A 22,945-nucleotide genomic window follows, 5' to 3' on the forward strand; every position below is an offset into this window, starting at 1 on the left:
TTCTTTTTTTCTTTCTTTTGAAAAACATTCCAAGTATGACAAATATTTACCAAAACAACATTTCCTGTGTGTTTGTGTGTGTATCTTCTGAATGAATGTGATTATAATTATGTTTTTGTGATGTTTGTGCTTTTGGTGTATATGCATATTTTGTTTATCTATACGTATGTGTTTGCTCACGTGTGTATGTACACTGCCCTGACATCACACACTTTCAGGAGGCGCAGACAAACACCAGATGGACGCGGAGCTCCGTAAGGAAATGATGGCGATTTGGCCAAATCTCTCCCAGAAGAACCTGGATCTGCTGGTAACGCCACACAAGTGTAAGTTGCAGATGGGTTTGTAGAGAAAAACAACTAATAAAAGATCACTAATTCATCAGAGGACAGCTTCTCTCAGCCCACACCGCTCAGCATCCTCTGATCAGGCAACAATCTCACAATCTTTCTCCCGTCCCCACATGACAAACCAATATCTTACACTGTTAATTAGATCAGGAATACCATGCTTCTCCATATTATTTCTATTTAAAACCATCCTGCTTCCTAGCTAGATTTATTGCTCATGAAGTTATTTTTTTTCACGTCAGATATTCAATGTGACTCGTTTAGTTCATTCATTTCGCTATCCACATTTAGGCCTTCAACATAGTCATCCCACTTCTACATAACATATCCTCTCCTTCCCCAACCTCTTTCTTTTTCTCCCTCTTCCTTTCTCCTATCTTCTGTCTTCATTGCCTGTTATCAGGGGGTGCCTCGCTATAGACGGATCCTCTATAGAAGTCTTTTCACTCCAGCACGTGTAAAGCACAAAGCTGGGCTAAACCTCCAAATCACAGAGCCTCATAAACTAGCCCGAGTTAGTACCTCATATCTGATGGTGTTAAAAGATGTTAGGTACTGGTTAGGTACCAGAATTTATGAAAATCTGTTTAGTATAATCTATGGAAAGTAGCTAATAAACAAGTAGCCTGGAAATGCTTTTGTATGCTTTCTTTTGGCATGTTTTCTTTTGAAAATTTTAGCATGTTTTACATTTATTTATATTTTTATTGTCAATCCTTTGGGTGTTTCATGCCATTTTACTATGAAATTGTCCTTACAAGAAGTTGTTTGATGTGAAGGGATTGCTTTTTTTTTTGTCATTTGTGGCAGCTCAAATTTTTTCAAATTTATATGTTATATGTTTCATTCAAACTCCGGATGCCATTGCAGAGTTTTGATGAAAAATTTGAGCTCCTTGCAAAATATTGTACTCTTAAGGTACTGTTACTTTTGCCTCATTCGTGGCATCTTTTCGTAGTAAAATGGCTCTTGAGTCCCTGTAAGAACGTAATACAGCATAGAAATGTGAAACAGTAAAAGGTCATTGAGTAAAATGAGAGGTTCTTTAATTAATGAGGATCTGACTGTGAAAAGACTATCAGCTCAGTGGCGTTTTGTATTTGTCAGTGTACTTTGTATATATATTGTGTATAATGTAAATTGTGTATTTATATTACAGTATATATAGTGGCCCCAAAAAGTATTTGGACTATCAAGCAACACTAAACATGTAAGAAATGCATTGCATTTGATAACAAAACACCATAGAAAGAAACTAAATATTTCACAAAAACTATACAAAAATTGCTTTGGAAATTGGAAATTAGTTCTGGGAAAATCTCTAGCATCATTTGTTTGCAAATGCCACTTGGTTTGATATTTTGTTGCCAATGCAGTAATATTCATACATGTTTAACCGTGACTCTAGTGTCTAAGTGCTTTTTTGGGGCCTCTTTATTTGTGCAAGTTTTGTTGTATACCTGTTGTCCAGATACTCAGACCCAGATTGAGACTCACTCTGAACTTCTGTTGGTTCATTTGTGTTGAGGTCGTGGATGAGTTTTGTCTGGGTCTGAGAGACTAGACCTTAGTGTTTGTGGCATGCCTTGTCTCCAACTCCCATTCCCCTCTCGGCTCAGGGTCCCATTCCACCCCGGTCTAATTGTGCAGGTTAACTTTTTCATCCTCTCAGCAGCGACAGACCTGACAGTGGGCAAGATCTACGCCGCCATGATGATAATGGAGTACTACCGGCAGAGCAAGGCCAAAAAGCTGCAGGTGCTTCGTGAGGAGCAGGTACCGCCTCAGACAAACAAACAAATGCCAAGTCTGCTCTGCTTTCTCAACCTTTTGCTTCTCTTCTCCCAGCAAATCAATCATGTAGTGTATTAAGCCAAGTTTGCAGTTGATTAGCTTCACTAATTAACATTGCAGAGGAAACTTCCTCACTTTGCTAATCAACATTGGTAGCACTTTTTTTTTTAATTCATGCCTGCCCACACAATTATCTTAAATTTGGCTACCTTCTCACTTATTGGCTATATATGATTTTTTAACTTATAAGTTCTCATTTTTAGAAGTGAGCATTATGCACATTTTGGAAACTTTATTTGCATCTTGGTGCTTCCATGCAGCATTTTTATGTGATCTTTAAATATGCATCAAAATACATGGTTGAAAATTGTTCACAGATAGGCAGCGGCCTGCAGTTTCAGACACAGCCAATGCATCCTTCACACTTCACACATTTTAAGCTGAAATTAGCCATTTTTAGATGATCACATTCCATAGTTTGGGCTGGTAAGATTTTTTTTTAAATTATTATTAAAAATAATATGCTCTTATGCTCAACAAGGTCAATTTATTTGACCAAAACTATAGTAAAAACAGTAATATTGTGAAATGCTATTACAATTTAAAATGTAATTTATTCCTGTGATGGCAAAGCTTACAGCATCATTACTCCAGTCTTCAGTGTCACACGATCCTTCAGAAAACATTCTAATATGCAGATTTTTTGCTTATAATTATACATTTTGAATACAGTTGTGCTGCTTAAACTTTTTGTGATACATTTTTTCAGGATTTTTGGATCAATAGAACGTTCAACGTTTTGTAACATTATAAATGTAAAAATATTAATTTCTTTAAAAATCTTGCCAACCCAGTATACACAGTAGTTTATGTCACTTCCCACATGGAGCACTAAGATTTTCATGCAAACTCCCCCTAATATTTCGGTGCTTTTATGGCATGAAAACAGTAAACTGGTTATACAGTAGATCTGTATGATCATTTCACATTTTATTTACAGAGTTAGAGCATGCTTAAAAACACATGCAGTAATTTTGCAATGAATATACGATGATGAATGATACAACATGGCCTTTTGTCAGTGTCACTCCTGCCCCCTTCCCCGGAAATGTTCCCATCCCGAACAGGCACAGTGTCCATTGTTTCTGCCTATCATTGTTCATATAGAAATTGAATTAGTAATACTTGGAGCATGGACACTCTGCTGGCATCAGGGAATGGTCTAAATATATGTTTGTATCCTGCCTCACCTGAATCCCTGTCTGTCTCTTTACCTGTCTGCACTTGTACCTCAGCACCGTCCTCTCAACATCAGCAGCGCGTTTGTGGCTGTCTCACTCTCTATATCCATCCTTGATGTCTCTAAATGCCTGTCTGTAAACCTGTTTGTATTTTTTACTGTCTTCCTTCTGTCTAATTCTTTTCGATTCAAAAATTCCTTTTTGTTTCCATACTTTTTGGATCCATTGTCAGTCTCTTTTATTGTGTGTAATCTTCTGTTTTGTCTTGTTTTCCTCCATCCGTTGATCGGTGAGGTTGATTTATCAGTCACTAACATGGAATCTTTTCTCCCTCCGTGTGGACACGTTTGTTCAGCCGATATGTTCATTAATGGATGTTGAGGGGAGGTTCTTGGTGTAACCTTTGGGCTACCACGGTCTCTGAGATTTCTAGTGTTCATAGTTTATGTATCATCCACCCAGAACCTGTAGTTCTGTAAGTATGAACCTTAGATCTTCGCTGTAGCACGCCCAAACTGTTACTACCACCCATATCTTTCGGTGGGTTGGATGGAAATGCATTGAGCCATCGGCACCTACCTAGACAGCACAGCCCCAATGAGCTACTCCATTCAGGTTGACGAGGGCACAGGAGGAATCCATTTCCCACGGTGCCCTCTGGGTGACCTCTGCTGTCTGGTACCCCACCACCTGTGTAATGCACGGTGGCTTGTGTGTGTTACCCCATATCCCATGAGTGTGTCTGATCCCAGCTGCAGGCCATGTTCGTATCTTACACAGAACCGAACGCCATTAATGTTTCAGCGCTTGGAGCCATCCCCGAACCAGGAAGGGGGACCGGGGGTGAACGGTCTCCCAGAGTTGCCGCAGGAACCTGTCAATAGCCTGTGAGTAGCATCTTGATTACTCTTTTTATACAAGTCATGTTTTTTAATTAGCTTTTAGCTTAATCTGTACGAGTAAGTCTCATGAAATCATATCCAGGTCATATTTCATTCAAAAGCTAAATTAATTATTAAAAGATTATTTATGTGCTATATCATTGTGCCATTATTTTCATGAGAATAAAGCACATTTTTCCCCAGAATTGCTGTAATGCATTCAGAAGTTTTACTAACAATTTTTAAAGCAATAAATAATTGTAATTTTTTATTAATTAAAATAAATAAATAGTCTGTAATACAAAATTCAATAAAAGAAATCACAACAATATATACATATATAAAATAAAATATCTATATTATATTATTATATTATATTCGATTTTTTTATATATATATTTGTTGCCTGAAACACCACAATCTCTTTTTATTTCCTCTCATTGTTTTGCATATTTATGCAAATTAAGTTTTTAAAATATTTGTTTTATTAATTTGTAGTGTAACGCTTGATGTTATATTTGTAATATTTCTTTATTTTATTTTACATTACTTTTGTATAGACCAAATCTGAAATCACTTAATCTCTTTTTATTTCCTTAAAAAAATATATATATTACAATATTTGTAAAAATAATTTGTTTTATAAACCAGAACAACAGCCATATATAAATATATTAAATTGAAATGCATTTAAATTATTTAAAAATTAAATTAAATGTTAAATAGTCATGAAAATAATGTCAAAGTTCTAAAATTATTAATTGTACAAAAATAGACTTTTTATATATATATATTAAAAAAAAATAATAATAATTTGGGGGTAAAATAATACTTAGATTCACCTGTTTCGACTGGTGCTCTTTGTCTCTTTCTTCACTGCTTAGCTTTGCTTTAATTGTTGTCTTTCTTCTTCTCCTTATAGGCTGCACTTCTGCTCTTTCTTTGTTTTACCTTCTCTCAGCTGTCTTTGTTCACATTATGTTTCAATTCTACGATATACGTCTATCTGCTTTTATGTTAATTCTGCTGTAAATACATATATACATTTGTAATAGTATTTCTGTACTATTTTTGTCTGCAAAAGGCATTCTGTATGTACAAAATTGCTTTTATGTAAGTGTGTGAGAGTGAGTGAGAGAATTAGCCAACCAACACCTTTCTCTGGTCCAGGCCTCCAGAGGGTGGAATGAGTGAGAGCCAATCTTGGGTGACGTCCCGTGCCCAGGAAATGTTCCAGAAGTCTGTTCCGGAAAACTGGAACCCTGACAGACCATCGTATCCTGATGACCATCACAACAGCCGCCATAATCCACAGGTAATACCGGAGATCTTCCAATCAGAAAGGTGATTTTGTCTCGTTTAGATCTGAATCTGAACTTTTAGCAGGAGTTTATCTGGCCGATTGAAACCTGACAAAGTGGCTGTGACTATATCAGCAGAATCTGTTTCTGGCCTTTTCTCAGCCTTCGGTATTCCAAGAACCGTATGCTTCAGCCAATCACTGTCTTCCCAGCCATTGTCTTTTTCAGTGCCTTTGGGCACACTTTTCATTCATATTATCACTCCTTCTACCTCTTCTGTCTCTGTCAGTCTCTAGCTCACATCTTTATCTATCTGATAAATATTTCTGCTGAACTTTACTGCCCATCGTAGACATTTGTATAGACCCTCCCACCTCTGCCAGACTGCGGGGGTGATTCACTGCTTGCTGCTTCTTCACTGTCTTCTGGATCGTACCAAACCCCCTCCAGACTCTCATCTCTCCTTCAGTGTGACTCTTCTCTGTAGCTCAGCAGTCATCCGACCCTGATGTTTCCCTGCACTTGTCACTCATCCTAGTACTATGAAGCAAAGGAGATTCTGATTAAACAGCTGTAGGCTTGAAGAGCATGTTGGAAAGCACTTAAAGGAGAACTCCGGTCAATTTTAACATTGAGCTAATTTTTTTGTACATTTGGAGTGCTGTCAGTACAGAGAACAACGACAAAAATCGGTGTTGCCTACACCGAGTTATCCTCTTTTTAAAATTTGCACCCTGTTGACTTCAATGGGGCAAGTTTTAAACCTGCTTTTAGGCTCTTAACATCCTTGATGTGTCATTACAAGTGCACGGGTCATGTGAGTGATTCCTTCGGAGTGAACGCGGGTGAATCTGACTGCAGTAGATGTGAAAGATATTAATAAAAATGATGTTTATTCAGCCAGCGCACATACCTGTATTTACATCCTGTTTTCGGTCGAAGTCCACAGTAATCGATTGTCGAGTTCACGCGCATAGGTTTAGTACCTATGATCACGCGCGTGAACTCGACAATCGACTACTGTGGACTTCGACCGAAAACAGGATGTAAATACAGGTACAAGGTTTAAAACTTGCCCCATTGAAGTCAACAGGGTGCAAATTTTAAAAAGAGGATAACTCGGTGTAGGCAACACCGATTTTTGTCGTTGTTCTCTGTACTGACAGCACTCCAAATGTACAAAAAAATGAGCTCAATGTTAAAATTGACCGGAGTTCTCCTTTAAACCAGTAGTGGGCAATCAGACAGGGTTAGTGTGCACCTAGTCTCAGCCTGCAAGAAGTCTATAAACGAGAGCTGTGGCCTTTTTACTATGAAATTTTAAGACCAAACCTGAAGTCAATCTATGTCTTTTTATTTCCTCTCATCACTTTGGATATATATGCAAAACAGGTTAAAATATTTGTAATGTTCATTTGTTTTTCCATTAATTAAAACCAAAAATCTAAAGTTAAGCTTTTTATTCAAAGTTGTTTTATTTTATATTTAAAATATAAAAGAAAAATATGAAAAAATATTTGTTATAAATAATATATATTTATATTTTATGTATTTATTTTATATACCAATCCTGAAACAACACAATCTCTCTTTATTTCCTAAAAAAAATTTGCATATGTATGCTAAATAAGTGATGTTAAAATATTTGTTTTATTAATTTGAAGCGTAAAGCTTGATGTTATATTTGTAATTTTTTTTTTATTTTTTTTTTTACTCTTTTATAGACCAAATTTGGAAATCACTCAATCTCTTTTTCTTTCTTCAAAAATAGGTTATATTAAAATATTTGTAAAATTAATTTGTTATATAAACCAGAACAACAGCTTTTTATTTTATTTTTTACAAACATATAAATATGTATATGTATGTATGTACATATATATATATATATATATATATATAAAATACATAAAAAAAAATATATATATATATATATATATATATATATATATATTGGCATGCTTAGTAGTAAGTAAATGTGACATCTTTGTGCTTTACTCTCATACATCTTATTTTTAGATTTACCTGTCCTTGAACATTATATTCAAAAAGCAAGCTTTGGTTTGTCACTTTATATATCAGTCAGACTCCCTTCCTGTCTAAATTGGTTGCCGATAATCGGAGACTAGTGTGCACCTGTTCCTTTATTTCACTCTGTTAGTGATATGCCTCATTTGGTAATTGCTAATGACTACATCAAGTGTGCTAATCTTCAGTTCAAAGCACTTTTGCACATGACATCGCCCTCTACTGGTTTAATCCCTTATGGGTCCAGTATCACACCCCATAGAGCTGTAGGCCGGTGAAGCAGGCATCAGCCCGGCCCACATGCTGTTGCTCTGTTTTGCAGACGGTAAAAATGAGAAAGATTGGCCCTGTTGGGGACGGTTACTCGGACACTGAGCCCTATCACCCAATGGAAGGGCATGGGCGGACCATCTCCATGCCACGCCTCTCAGCAGACAACCAAGTGAGCACCTTCATCCTTTCATCCATCCATTCACCCATTTCATCTTTCCACCTTTTATCTGTTATCATCCATTCCCGACATCCGTCATTAGTCAGTTATCCAGCTTACAGCCTTTGACCGCTTTGGTGGGGGGAACCAAACTTCAAATAGTTTGTTGTGCTGTCATGCTAACATGTCAATAAATGCTAGCATGTCTTTGTCAATAGTCAAAGGGCACATGGATAAGTGGCTCACACCCTTACCTTCACTTACCTGCATGGCTGTGTGAATGCATGTATGCGTGAGTGAGAGAGAGAGAGTGAGAGCGAGTGTGTGTTCTCAGCATCATCATACCACCCTAGCTCACTTTCAGGAAAACCTTGGTGTGTCTGGTGGTGTGTGTTGCTGCCAGAGCTTGATTTGAGGTAGTGACACGTCAGACAGAAATAGGTCGACTCATAAAAAAAACAGCTTGTTTGTGCACAATTATAAAATGTATAGCTCTAACTTTAAAAAGTAATTATATCATACAGAATAACTTATGGAGTTATCAATTCATTATAATTAATAAAAACAGCAATACTGTGAAATATTATTACAATTTTAAAAAACTGTTTTCTGTTTTATTATGTTTTAAAATATAATTTATTCCTGAGTTATAATTTAAATTGAGTTTAAATATGCCACAGGACAGTTCACATATGGAAGCAACCAATCGACTGAATTTAAGAGACACCCCTTTGATGCAAAAAGGTGCGAAAATGTGATATGTAACATATGCACTGCTTTGCATACCTAACGCCCGATGTCCAGTGACCTCGTGACCTGACAGATATTTTTCACCTGATCCTTTTGAAACACTAGCACAAATCAACCTCTAGAGGCAGTAACACGCTCACAACATATGATTCCGCAAACATACACCCAAAACACATCACATAGAAGTAATTACACTACTATTATGTTAAAATGCATAAATATACACAGCGTTTCTCACCCTTACATGATCTCTTGGTTGACTATCCTCTGGAGATGTGTCTGAGTTGAGCATTTTGTCCAAGTGTGATAAGTGTGAGGGAGCCGTGTGTCCCCGCATGTGTTCCGAAATGTGTGTGAAGGTGAGCTAAGCGTAGAAACCTCACAATCTAGTAGCAATCTATATATGTTCACTTGTGTGTTGGAAGTGTGGTGCATACAGTGCACACCAGGAAGTGTGAGGATCCAAAGTCTGTGTTTGTGCGTTCCGTGTAAAGCTGTAACGTAGATGTGGTTCTTGTTCTTGTGACTCACTCTTGTCTAACACTGCTCTGCCCCACAGAGTGTGCATTCTGCTGCGGTAAGTGTGTTAGTGTGCTTCCTATCTTCCTCTACACTCGCTCAATTTTTGTCTTTTTTCTCTTTCCTTTTCCTCCTCCCCCTCCCCCCAACTCATTCCTGTCAATGCCTGTGTTCCTTTACTCTAAATTACAATGGGGATCACGATCTCTCTCTCTTCCTCTCCTCTCTTCTCCACTTTGCTTTTAATCTCTCCCCAATCCTTGTTTTTTCTGTCTCCTTTTTGTACCCATAATGCATCTTGGTTTCCTATTTCCCTTTTCCTTGCTTCCATTTTCAACCATTTCCTCTTATATTTCCTGTTCTTTTTATTGGTTTTACTTGCTCTTTTCTCTCTTTATTTCCCTGTTTGTTTTTTATTACTTCCTTTGTTTTGGTCTCACTACTTTTTTCACGGACTTCCTGTGGCACACTCATCTTTTTAATTTCTTACCAACTCCATCGATCCCTTTCCTTTTGACGATGTCCCTCATTCCTGGGATCTTTCTCGTCTCTTCTGTCATGTTGCACATTGAATTTGTCTCCATTTTTACCCATAACACCATGGTTTCCTCCTGCCCACTTCCTTCCTTCCTTGTTCCATTTCCTCTTTTCTTCCTTTACCTTCCCCTCTCTCTCTCTTTTTTTCCTCACACACTTTCTCTGCTGTGCTCTGTGTGTATCGTCCCTGTGGTCTCATGCGTGTGTCCTGTTCTGCGCATCGTCTGTGTGCTATTCAACAGCGACGGAGACACAGGCCGCGAGGAAGTAACCTCAGTGTATGTACCGTCTCTGGCTTTCTGCCTCTCTCTCTCTCTCTATCTTCTCCATGCTTTCCCTTGTTCCCTCTCTCATTTTGTCTGTTTAAGGAGTCTGCGTCTCTCTTTATGTCTTGATGTCACACTGAACTCTTTTTTTCAAGCCATCCTGTTTTCCCTCCGTATATTCTACCCGTTGCTGTACCTTTCTCTCTCTATACCTTTTTCGTGTCCACTTATGCAGCCCTGTATCCCTGTATGTATGTGTGTGTGCGAGCGTGTGCGCAAGTGTTTGTGTGTCTGTCTGTATCTTATCTCTGTATTTCTGGTCCTGTGGACATGGGGAGCTTTTGCTGTCTCGTAGTTCTTGGCGCATGGATTTCAAACAGGAAAACCTGCTGCTAATACCGGTCATGTTGTTAGCATGTTTCAGTAAGGCGCATGGCATCAAGCATTACGTGTGTGAGTGAAAAGAAGAGCGTGAAGGGTTATTTCAGTTTTCAGATCATGTTTAGACGCATAAGAGCATAATGTGGCCAAGTGTGACTGTGCGTCCACACGTGCTACCAACTGTCATGTTGACCATCATGCCTTAGGGTGTGTGCATTGATGAATGTGCTGAACTTTATTTGGCTGGATTGGGTTCTTCTGTGTGCTCAGCTATTGCAGAGAAAGACATTGAGTATTTAATGTTTCCGCTTGTATTAGAAAGGCTGCAGTGCATGTAAGGCATGATCTGTCTGTCTGTCTGTCTGTCTATCTATCTATCTATCTATCTATCTATCTATCTATCTATCTATCTGTGTCTCTGTCTGTATATTTATCTATTAATCTATCTGTATATTTTTATTTCTGGCTGTCTGTCTGCTTATTTATCTTCCTCTTTTACTCTATTGTATGTCTGTCTGTCTGTATCTATCTATCTATCTATCTATCTATCTATCTATCTATCTATCTATCTATCTATCGTATGTTTGACTGCCTATCTATCTATCTATCTCTATCTATCTATCTATCTGTGTCTCTGTCTGTCTATATATTTATATATTTATTTATCTATCTGTATGTTTTTATTTCTGGCTGTCTGTCTGCTTATTTATCTTTCTCTTTTACTCTCTGTCAGTCACAGAATATCCATTTATCTCTGTATTTCTATCTAGATCTCCTACGCTTTTCCTGTTGATCTCTATTTCTCTTTCTGTCTTTGTTGAGCATGACAGATATACCTGTGCTTTGGTTTTCTCTGTGGGTGTGGAATGTACTGAGTGTTAATCTGGTTACATTCAGATGTTTCCACTCACGCACACTGCATTTAAATAAACCCATATCAATGTAAACTTCTGTCCTTTCCCATTTTTTTCTTCTTTTTCTCTGTCTATCTTTTTTTTTTCTTCTTTTTCTGTAGACCATCACCGACACAAGTCCAATGCGCCGTTCTACATCCTCACTGGTCCACGGACGTTCTGGTCGAGGCGTACGATTGGACGATTATTCTTTGGAGAGGGTGGTGTCAGAAGAGGGTCACCGACACGCTCCGCGAAGGAGAGAGCGTGATCGAGACCGGGAGAGAGACCGCAGTCACCGCACCTCAGAGAGATCCCTCGCTCGCTATACAGACGCAGACACAGGTCTTGCACAACTCATTGCAAATTGTGTCATATTATTATTATTATTGTATTTTATTTTATTTATTTTTATTAAGATACCCAAGTTCTGTAGGTGCTATGAGAAACTTATCTAAAGTTAGCAGTGCTTCTCAATTTTTGTCAAACTATAAAAATGTTTGCCCCTCCCATTACGTAATCTAAAAATCTCTCTTTATTGACAATATTTACATTATTTAAATGTATTTCTTTAGCCAATTCTTTTGTCCAAAGTGACTTAAGAATTAGAATAAATAAGCAATTAAACAAAAAACATTTTTGCTTTTGTGTTCGCTTGCAAAAGTTTTGCGTTCTCACTAGAAACATTGCGATTTCTCACTAAACTTTTGAGATCTTTTGTGAATGCAAAGTTTCTCGTTGGAACACAAAATATTTGCGAGAGAACACAAAAGAATTGACACGTAATTTTTCCACCCATCTCATATTTATTTCCAATCACCATGTCCCTTTAGGGTCTCCATACTTTTCTGATGAATAATTAAAGGGATAGTTCACTTTGAAATAAAATTTTGGTATGTTTTAGCTTACCTCAAGGGCATCCAAGATGTAGGTGTCTTTGTTTCCGCAGTAGTTTCAATTTTGATATTTTTAGGTCAAACCGTTCTTGTCTGTCAGTCATATAATGCATGTCGATGGTCACTGTCTCAAAACACAAGCACAGAGTCCAAATTAAAACAATTCCCCATCGTCCAAATTAAACAATTCCCCATCGTAAGTACACATTGATGGCCTAAGACATGAAACGAGCGGTTTGTGTGAGAAAACGAACAGTATTTATATCGTTGTTATCTCTTGAACACAGCACACGTCCAAATGATCTGACGGCGCGGGCGGGTATAGATATATAAATAGATGTCGCCTTGGCTACTGCAGTTCATTGGAACGAAACCGTAGCCAAGCGACATCTAGTGTATACATCTATACCCGCCCGCGCCGTCAGATCATTTGGACGTGTGCTGTGTTCAAGAGATAACAACGATATAAATACTGTTCGTTTTCTCACACAAACCGCTCGTTTCATGTCTTAGGCCATCAATGTGTACTTACGATGGGGAATTGTTTAATTTGGACGATGGGGAATTGTTTTAATTTGGACTCTGTGCTTGTGTTTTGAGACAGTGACCATCGACATGCATTATATGACTGACAGACAAGAACGGTTTGACCTAAAAATATCAAAATTGAAACTACTGCGGAAACAAAGACACCTACATCTTGGATGCCCTTGAGGTAAGCTAAAACATATCAAAAATTAATTTCTATCCTTTAGCTATCCCTTTATCCCTATCTGCTATCCCTTTAACAGATTTTTATTTTAAAAATCAATTATTTTCTTCATTGAATTTTTTTTTTCCTTTGTTTGGGGTTTTTTGTAAACATTCTGTTGCTCTAATTATACAAAAAATATATAATCATTTACTCACCCTCATGTCATTTGAAACCACCTTATAATCCCTAATAATTGACAGCGACTCATTTGGAGGGTTTGTGTTCTTACACATCTCATCTCATTTCTCTATGTTGTCTTTTGCAGGACTGGGCACAGATCTTAGCACCACTACACAGTCAGGTGAACTTCCACCTAAAGAGAGAGAACGAGAACGGGGTCGAGCAAAAGACCGTCGCCACCACCATCATCATCATCACCACCACAGCTCGGTGGATAAAGAGCGTTACGGTCATGAGCGTGACTACCACCGTCATCCTCAAGACAGATCTGATCGCCAATGGTCCCGCTCACCGAGTGAGGGGAGAGGGCACAGACAGGTGGGGCACACACACTCGCTGAAATACCACTCGTATATTTACACACAAATTCAACTTGATATTTTCAACTTATTTCACTATACTACTTAAAGGGGCCATGTCATATTGAGTCTTTATCTTTATAAATTAAGCAACAGCACGTACGGGTTAGTTTGCACTGCTCTGTTCTTCAATAACAGCCACTTTGCACTTTGCAGCAGGTTCACAAAACAATCTGTGCTGAAATGTGCCACCCAAAAAGTAAAAAATTCTCTTGTTTCCTTATATTGGGATCCTTAAGAAGAGCTACACACAGCCACGTACTAATGCATTTCGAAACAAGTTGCTGCAGGTTTTTCTTTTGGACTGGAGGAGGTTTTGCACTCTGAGAGCTAAAATATGTTTATATAACATGTCAAACTGTTTTTTGTTTTGTTTTTTGGAGTGGGAAAAATACGGCTGTTGAAGGCAAACTTTAAATAAGAGGCATCAGTTATTGATATCAGTGATACTGACCTTTATTCATAGTACTTAGTAAAAAGATGCCATTAAACAAATGTTTTAAATATTGAATATTTTAAATACTATGTTATTTCACCATTCATTTGGAGATGCAATGTGAAAATATATTTACAATTATTACACATTTTAATCATAGGTGCAGTTTAATCATTAAATACATTTCTGAAACCTGTGCGATTAATTCGTTATTATTTTTATAAAAAGGTAAAGGAAAATGAGACATTTGATGATGTGACCCCTTTAAAGTCATACCCATGAGTAGTCATTTTGAACATTCATGTGTATGTGTTCGTGGTTTAGATCTTTACAGTAATCTGCCATGAGAAGCCAGAGGAATGAAACTTAGAGTATCTAGAATACGCAGGTGTGGGTCCATGTGGACAGTAACCAGACAGCTTATGCTCACCTGTGACCTTATCATGACTGCTTACTGAAATCAGTTTCTCTTTCTTGTGTTATTCTTTTGTTTATCTTCTTTTATCACTGTGGTTTCTGTCCATTTTTCTCGATGTGACTCGTGGCTTCTCTGTGTCTGCTGTTTTGCCTCATTGCCGGTTTGTTTCTTTCTGATTTTATTGATGTTGTTGTTGTTTCCACACACCTCTTTCTCTCTCTTCCTCTTCCTTGTCTCTCTCTCTTCTTCTCTTCCTCCTCCTCCTCCTCCTCCTCCTCCTCCTCCTCCTCCTCCTCCTCCTCCACCTCTTGCCGGTGTGTGCTCCTCTCTTTTGTTTGACGTTAATTTTGTGGTGTTTTTTTATTTGCCTTGTTTTAATTTTCATGTAGGGCAGTAGTTCTGTGAGCGGGAGCCCCGTTCCCTCGACGTCGGGGACCAGCACCCCCCGGCGTGGCCGTCGGCAGTTGCCCCAGACCCCATCCACACCTCGTCCTCATGTCACCTACTCCCCAGCCGTCCGCAAGCCTCCATACGGCTCCCCGGGCCAGGGTCGTCTCCGCTCCCCTTCCCCGCGACACTTCTCTCCACCAGATCACGAACCGCCCTACCACCGTCCACCCTCCCGCCATGCCTCGCCCCATCACAACTCGCCCCGGCACGCCTCCCCGCGCTCCCCCAGGCATGCGTCACCCAGGTCCCCACGTCACGGCCGCTGGGGCCCGCCGACGGACAGCCTGGAGGGCGATGGACCATTCTATGATCGGGACTATGAGTACGAGCGGCACCACGAGCCACCTGCCTACGAGCTGAGTCTATCGCAGGGCAACCCCCACCCTCATTCTCACCCGCACCCCCGGTCCCCAAGGACTGCTCGTCAAGGGCCTCCCTCACACCCGCGTCGTGTGCCGAACGGCTACCGTTCCTCCTCGCCCTCCCCGCACCGGCGCGACCCCCACCCAGGCCCACACCGGCCACCAAATGGCCGTGGGCCCCGGAAGGGGTTGCACGAACAATATAGCGAGACGGACGAGGATGATTGGTGTTAGTGCGCAGGGTGACCAGGAGGGGGCGCCGCTCAACTCAAACCGAGATGTTTATGCACCGCAGCAGGGAGAGAGGGGACGGAAGAGGAAAAGCAAGTGGTGCTTTTGCGCCATCGTGAGACTCTAAACCTTGGAGTGGCACATCGAGCTTCCCTACTCCCTCTCTCTCTCTATTGCTTTCTCCTGCTCTCTAGACTATGTTGCCCATGCTGCTCAGCAAGCAAGGGAATGGGAGCATACGAGATAAATGGGGTGGTTGCGTTTAGATGGACTGAACTTTAAAGATCAAAGTCGATGTGTTTGAACGCTCCACTCCAGACTGAGCAAGACCGATTGCTTCTTGCACGATGGAAAAAATGAGCAACATCATCTGTCAATCAAAAAAAAGAAAAGAAAAAATGAAGTTTGAAAATCAAGCCAGAACCCCCTTTTTTCCCCTCACATCTATGCCTCTTGAAAAGACCCAAAAAAATATAAAGGGAAGAAAAAAATAGACATTGTTGAAGAAAAAGCAAGTTTTCTTGTGAACAAGAGCTCTACCTACTGCAAAACCAGCCCCATGTGCTGGCCAATATCGATGAGTTTTATCATCTACGTTTACTGTTACCAACTCAAGACGCTGAGTGACCTCATCACCTGGGGGAGGGGTTAAATGTCGAAGAGGCGTGGCATATGAAAGGACTCAGTGCAGGCGGGAGGCGGCGGGTTGGCGTGGCACACCGAAACCCCGCCCACAAACTGCCACTCAATGATAAAGGAAAAGACAGCGGGAAAAGAATGAAACGGCAGATGAGGGAGGGACGGAAAGACTATTTCCTCTTCAGAATGTCTTCAATTGATTACTTCTTCTTTTTGAACATTTGGAGCTTGGTTATTCTGTTGCATTTGCTCAGCTTTCTTTGATATTTTTGGACTAAAATCTGATGGAAACTTGCATGAATGATTTAAAAAATATATATATATCAGACAGAAGATTTACTGTGGGAAGGGGGGGTGATAACTCTCTTTTTTCCATTCAGTTTAAGGAAGTTCTTTCTCTCGTTTTCTCCCTGTTGCTCTTGCCATGTCTACAGACCTTTATGTGCAGATGGAGTTTATAGATAGACGTTAAAGCAGACCTTTCTAGATAGCGAGACAGATCTGAAGGTGTTTTCTATGTTATTTCCATCTGAGGATCCCAGATGATGTTCTGCACTGTTTATAATTACTTTGGATTGCACTAAAAACTAGCCTGAATGGTGAAACCTCCCTCACTACAGCTGTCAGCCATGGTTGTGAACAGAGAGAAACGGGGTGAGAGATGTTCTCCTTTCTAAAGGCTTCATTTGCTATTGTCAATAACAGTAGTCTTATAATGATGAAAACTATCTTAATGCAATTGATGTAGATGACGGTGATGCTGATGAAGATAGAGAGGTGGTCATGTGACTTTGTTGTCTTGTTTTCAGGAGTTTTGTCTGTTGTGGCCATCTTGTTTCGAACTCTTTGTGTTTGTTTTTGGTTCCGTTCACCACAGATTGAAGTCTATAAGGGTGCGCTCCTGATAGCATCCTGAAGTTTACGTACTTGTGACCTCAGCTGAGTAGAATATTCCTATCAGTAGTGAATAGTTTTGGTCAGAGCTCATGAATGTTTTAAAAGAGAGAGTCAGGCCATTCAGGATACCCTCGGACAGTTTTCGTGTCAGAGTTTTTCAGACAAATTCAGGGTCCATTTCATATTTATTTTTTGACAGAAAAAGATGGTCACACAACAGTGTGATCAGTAGAAATTGTTTTATAGAAGGTCAGATTTTAACCCCTTAAATTATTTCACAGCTAATGTAGAGTATGTGCAAGTTAATATTTTGGGTGATGAATGTTGTTGTTTACTTTTTGTCCATGTTGTGGTGCTGTTACACAGCTTTAGCCAGGCTAGACTATGGACAAACGATCCCTTATGAAAATACAGTCGCCAGAGGGCGCTATTACATTTGCAAAACTGTTCCCAGACAGTAGGTGACGTAGCAGGTCTGTCGAAGCTCGTCGACAGTCGTTTTTTGAGAATTTTGACCTGGATAGTCTTTGATCAAGTAACTGGAAACGATTCTTCCACCCTGCCTTCCTGTTCCCTGCCATGGGCAGTTTGTCATGTCTTTGGCTGCCTGCTCAATCTGAGACCCTCCCCCTTCTGCTCAGGATACAACAATACAGCCAAACGTATATCTCACAGGGGTGTAGAGGTGCGGCCTTTTCAGCCTCCCCTACTGTCATTGAACCTGTCCAGCTGACCCACACCAATCCAACCATCTCAAAACATCAGAAAAGACCAAATGTTTATTAAATATCCCATTACAACAGGGTTTTTTTCCCCTCCAGATAAGGATTTTATTGACTCTTTTATAGCTCAGGAGCCGTGCAATTCTCAGTTTTAAGTATCAACTTTGTCTCAGATGTTTCTCCAAAAATCACAAATGAGACAATTGTTGCCGTGCTGTATGAATATAGAGCTATAAAAGAAATGTGAGTAGCATCATCTGAAATTGTTTTTCTGAAACTTTAGAGGAGAAAAAACTCCAAAAGTCTCAATTTTATCTCATTGCTGTCAAGGAGTAAGAATTAAAGAGATCTCATTTATGGTTTTTCTATATGGAATGTTTAAGATCAGAAACCCTGACTGTAATTTTGCTTAAAACGATGCAGAGGTTTCTTTTAAAAGCAGTCAAAATGTGAAACCGTAAGGATTCAGTTGGTCTCATAATCTCACTTTATTCAGATAAAAATATCAAAGCGTCTCAGAATAGTTCACCACATTCATCTAATCTTGAAGTCAGTTGGGCGGTTCTGTATTGTCTCATTTTCTGTCCCAGAATCATATGAAATCAACAGTACAAGGGACTTTTTCTTTTCTTCAAAAAAGTTTTAAAACATGAAAAGTGTCTTTTTGTTTAATCCCTTCTCCTTGCCAACCCATATCCAAGACTTTTAGGGAGGAAACCACTGTTTTCTGGGTGTTTGTTGATGTTCGGCCCACATTTACCCACAGCTGGCCCCCAATTAGCCACAGGTTTGATGCCCATGGGTCCAGATGAACCTGCAGAGCCACAGTGCCTTCTGTTCTAGTGTCGCACACTAACCCTTCCCCTGCCTCTCTTCCCTCTCCCCTCTATCTCTCTCTTAATGTGATGGACTCAGTCACACTACGCCTTAACAAGTTCCCATGTCTGCGCTGTCTGCTGGGCTTTTTAAAGACAGGGAGGCACGGTTATATGATGGGGGAAGATCCCAGTTACTCTGAGAGTAATGAAGGGAAATGACAACCGAGTTCTGTCAGGGTGTCCATCTCGGCTCTCTGTCTCTCTTAGCAATGCTTCCTCAAGTGGATGGCAACCATTTTTTTATTTGTCTCACCCTGCTCGTTTAGAGAGTTGCATCGAACATCGGAGGGATTGTTCTACTTCTCAGGTCTTTTAGCAAAAGGACAGGAAGGCTTATTTTTGTCAGGCATGAATGTTAGTTAGACCTTTTGCATGGTTAATATAAAGCCCATTTAGAATTTCTCTTGGTCTTGAATTCTTTTGCTGAAAACACTTGAAATGCAGCTCCATTTTAGCTCAAGATGTGGATCGATAGTTTATTAATAGGATTTGATTTTTACTGATTAAAAAGAGATAGCAGAAGGCTGTGGTTTTTAAAAGAACAGTTCGCTCAAAAAAGAAACTTCTGACATGATTTACTCTTCCTCATCTCATTCTTTACTATTATGACCTTCTTTCTTCTGTAGAACAGAAAAGGAGAAACGTTGAATAATGATTCTGGTTGCTCTATTCTATGCAGTTAAAATAAATGAGGACTGTGTCTAAAAGGACACAAAAGTACCATAAAATATCAAATTGGGACAGTGTTCTCCTTTTTATAAGCCATACAATAGGTTTGTGTAAAAAACGGACTGAAATACAAGTCATAATTCGCTAAATATCGTAAAATCCACCTTAATGATTTAGAACTTTTCAATGAATCAGTTGATCCAGTTCATAAATTTGACCGATCCAGTTACCTGAAGGGCTTAAAGACTTTACAGCTGGAAGTAGAAATTGCAGTCATCTTTTCTATTTTGATGTATATCCAGTGAAACAGCTTCTGTTTGGTGACTTATATAGTGCATCCTTTTGCTATGTTTCACAGAAGAAATAAAGTCATATTGGTTTAGATAAATGAGAGTGAATGAATGATGTCGGAAATTTCATTTTGGGGTGAGCTGTGCCTTTAAAGGTTTATGCATGTAACTAAGACTGGTGCATCATTCTTTGGCTCTGCTTGTTCATCAGTTTGGTTCTGACCCTCTTTTGCTCTCAGTGTCAATGCCTTTATTGCTTTATGTTTTTGACTCGCATCTTCATTTTCTGTCCCAACAGAAAGCCATTTTCAGTTTGCAACACACACAAGTGATCCATCGTAGATACACAACACACTTGCATTTGAGCATGTGTTGTTTGTTTTGTATCGTCCTAGTGGAACAAAGCTGTATTTTCTTTCTGTTTCATACGAAATAAGGGCTTTCCTTCAATGGTTGAGTGCTGCCAAAACAAGTCACCCTCTATGTAGCTACACCACTTCCTGTGGTCTCCCTTTGTACAGAACAGAATTACATGTGTGTGCATGCTAATGTGTGGGGGAACTGGAGAAAGGGAGGGGGGTGATGGGTAATGTAGTTTTTTTTCCCTGTATGTATGAGAGTGAGAACTTGAGGCACAGCTGTGGCCAGCACAGGCATTGTGCATGCCAAAAAAAAAAAAACCTTATCAGAAAGGGATACTAATGATATTGTGCACCTTGGGTAATTTAGTGCTGGGTTTGCCAATCCATTTCTGCTCAGCATTTACCATGGCATACTTCATTATCATCCTCATCTGATCCCAATCCGAGATTGGGTACGGATCCATTGCCACTTTTTCCAGAAGATCGGAAGGGTTGGGTTCGTCCATGTGACAGTGGGACGGTCGACTGCGAGTGTGTGCGTTTGTCCGTGAGCTGATTTGAAGGCAAGTCGTTTTTTAGTGCCTTACAATGAACAGTTTCCCATCGCCGTTACGTGACCGTAGAAACAAAGCCATGGCGAAAGCGAAGAGAGTCATCATGTTTGTACCTCGACTGTCTGTCCATGTCTATCTAACTTATTTTGTTGGGCCTGTCTATCTCTTTCTCTTCTGTAACTCTTGTAGGCTATATCTCATTCATAAACTTCCTGCAACAGTCTGTGTTCATCCTCTTTCTTCAGCATTCCCCTGCTCCTTACTGTTTCACATCCTCTCGTTCTGTATGCATGTCATGGTTTCTTCATTCAAACACATTGCTGATTTGATATTACATTGATAATATGTAAATGTATTATTAGTAATGCTCATAGTTACATTAATTAAAACATAAATCATACTTATTACACATTTAAAAGGACAGTCCACCCAAAAGTGATTTGGAAAATCATCATTTACTTTTCTGCGGAACACAAAAGAAGATAATGAAAGTCAATGGGGTCCAATGTTATTTTGTGTTTCTTCGAAATGTCTTCTTTTGTGTTCCACAGAGGAAACGTAGTAATAGTAAAAGATGACAGAATTTTCATTTTTGGCTGAACGATCCCTTTAAGCGCACTAGTTGTTCTGCCTAAGACAGAATAGATGCTAAAAAACATGTAGCAGACAAACGAACAGATTTCACTGGAAAGAGAAACGAATGTTGAGGTTCTCTAAAAGGAAGCGGCTCACAAGACAGGAAGTGTGTTTTCACCACCGTCAGCCGGAGTGTGCTTCTTCACAGCGCTCGCATGTGTCGAAGGGCAAATAAGCGTGTGGTGTGAATGTGCGAGTGTGTGAGGAGTTCCTGTGAGCGCGCAGCCACTGTCACCATGACACCCACAAACCCGTCCCATCTCTCCTTAATCACCCATATCCCACCCGCCATCCATATTACTATTGACCTGAACCATTTAAAAGCAAAAGAGGAAGTTTAAAGAGAAAAAAAGGCCATGATAAAGAGAGGTATTTAATTACTGATTTGCATGTGCAATGTGCATGCCACTATGTGGGTTAAAAAGTCAACTTCAGGAATTCTAAAATATAAAAAGAAATATAAAGAAAAAGAGTATATATATATATGTATAAATATATAAATATAGTTAGATGTTTTTATGAGCAATGTGTTCCTTTTTTCTTCTATTTTTAAAAATGAAAAAGACAAAAAAGAGCACCAAGAGGGGGAAAAAAATAATACAAGAGACGATAAATGATAAATACTCATAGAATGTTTGTTTGTTTCTATTGCCAACTGTTCTCTGAGAATCGTGGGTGAGGTGAGCACACTACATGCTGTGGAAATGTATTACAGAATTAAAAAAAAAAAAAGTAAAAAAAAAAAGTTAAAAGATATCCAGTAACTCTCAGTGTGAGGGACTGCACATCACTCTGATTTAAGAAGAACTCCAAAACCCTTTTTGCTGATGTTGAGCTGTGAAAGAGGCTGCCTGAACCTGGTGATGTTACACATTTATTCTGGCTATGAAAAATCACCCTTTTTTCTCTCTCTTCCTCTGTCTCTGTTATCTCTCTGCTATTTCTACCAGTGCATTTTGTAATTCCGAACAGACCTCTTCCTAAAGAACCTGAATAAAAACCAGAGAGAATGCATTCTAAACCCATCTCTTGTCTTCAGATGCACGGCTGTAGTTTGTGTGTGAACGTGTGTCTAATTTCACTCTTTGTACACAACTGATGAATGTTTGTAGAAGACAAAAGCCTCTCTTTGACACGTGCGTTCACACCTATGCGACAATCTGAAAAGGATTCAATCGGGTTTCAGGTGGGGGAAATGATGCCACACATTGACAGCTGTCGAGGAAGTGTTGATAGCCGGATTATTAAGGATCTGGGCTGTTAACCCAATGACTTCTGTCCCAGGAAGTGAAGAAATAGTGAGAAATAGTGACTGCATCTAAACACCCTCATAGTTCCTCTTTCATTTAACTGTTAGTCACCGTGAAGCAGAGAAAGGCACTTTTTTTTCGGTATGAATATGTACACATTCATGCGTATATTTAAACAAGATTTGCCCTTCTCTGCTTCAATTAGTAATACTTTACAATAATGTCTCTTTTTTTACTATTAGTTAATGCATAAACTAACATTGAGCATTACAGCATTTATAGCTTTGTTAAGAAAATGTTCATGTTAGTTCACAGTGCATTAACAGATACAACTCTTGATCAATATATATATATAGTGTTATTATAAGTAATAAATGTGTAAGTGTTATAAAAAAAATAATGTTAGAAATATTATGTATCTTATAAATTAAAAAGATCATTATTTCTCTTATTTCTTTATCAGGGTTAAATGGTTGATCTTGAGAAAAGTTTGATAAATTGTTTCTCCTCCTGCAATGCTCTATTTTTTTGTGTTGTTTGTTGAAAAAAGTTAACAGTTAAGCATACTTTGAATATCAGTTCATCGTTATG

The 22,945-nt window shown here is 39.2% G+C and overlaps 1 protein-coding gene across 7 annotated transcripts in view; it reads left to right on the forward strand.

Moving 5' to 3' along the window:
- cacna1ab (calcium channel, voltage-dependent, P/Q type, alpha 1A subunit, b) overlaps positions 1-21,849 on the forward strand; it is a 77,788-nt gene extending 55,939 nt beyond the window's left edge. For 2 of the 7 annotated variants that reach the window (XM_084394985.1, XM_084394989.1), the window contains 9 exons: positions 219-326; positions 2,023-2,126; positions 4,166-4,272; positions 5,437-5,581; positions 7,918-8,037; positions 9,335-9,352; positions 11,494-11,716; positions 13,287-13,519; positions 14,804-21,849. In XM_084394985.1, coding sequence (XP_084251111.1) covers positions 219-326; positions 2,023-2,126; positions 4,166-4,272; positions 5,437-5,581; positions 7,918-8,037; positions 9,335-9,352; positions 11,494-11,716; positions 13,287-13,519; positions 14,804-15,460 — 1,715 coding nt within the window. In that variant the 3' untranslated portion in view covers positions 15,461-21,849. The remainder of the gene's footprint in view (positions 1-218; positions 327-2,022; positions 2,127-4,165; positions 4,273-5,436; positions 5,582-7,917; positions 8,038-9,334; positions 9,353-11,493; positions 11,717-13,286; positions 13,520-14,803) is intronic. The other 5 variants (XM_084394991.1, XM_084394988.1, XM_084394986.1 and 2 more) reach the window with 5 other exon arrangements.
- Positions 21,850-22,945: the final 1,096 nt, after the last annotated feature.

The sequence above is a fragment of the Rutilus rutilus genome (assembly GCF_951802725.1).
Source record: "Rutilus rutilus genome assembly, chromosome: 22".
NCBI classification, from domain to species: Eukaryota; Metazoa; Chordata; class Actinopteri; order Cypriniformes; family Leuciscidae; genus Rutilus; species Rutilus rutilus.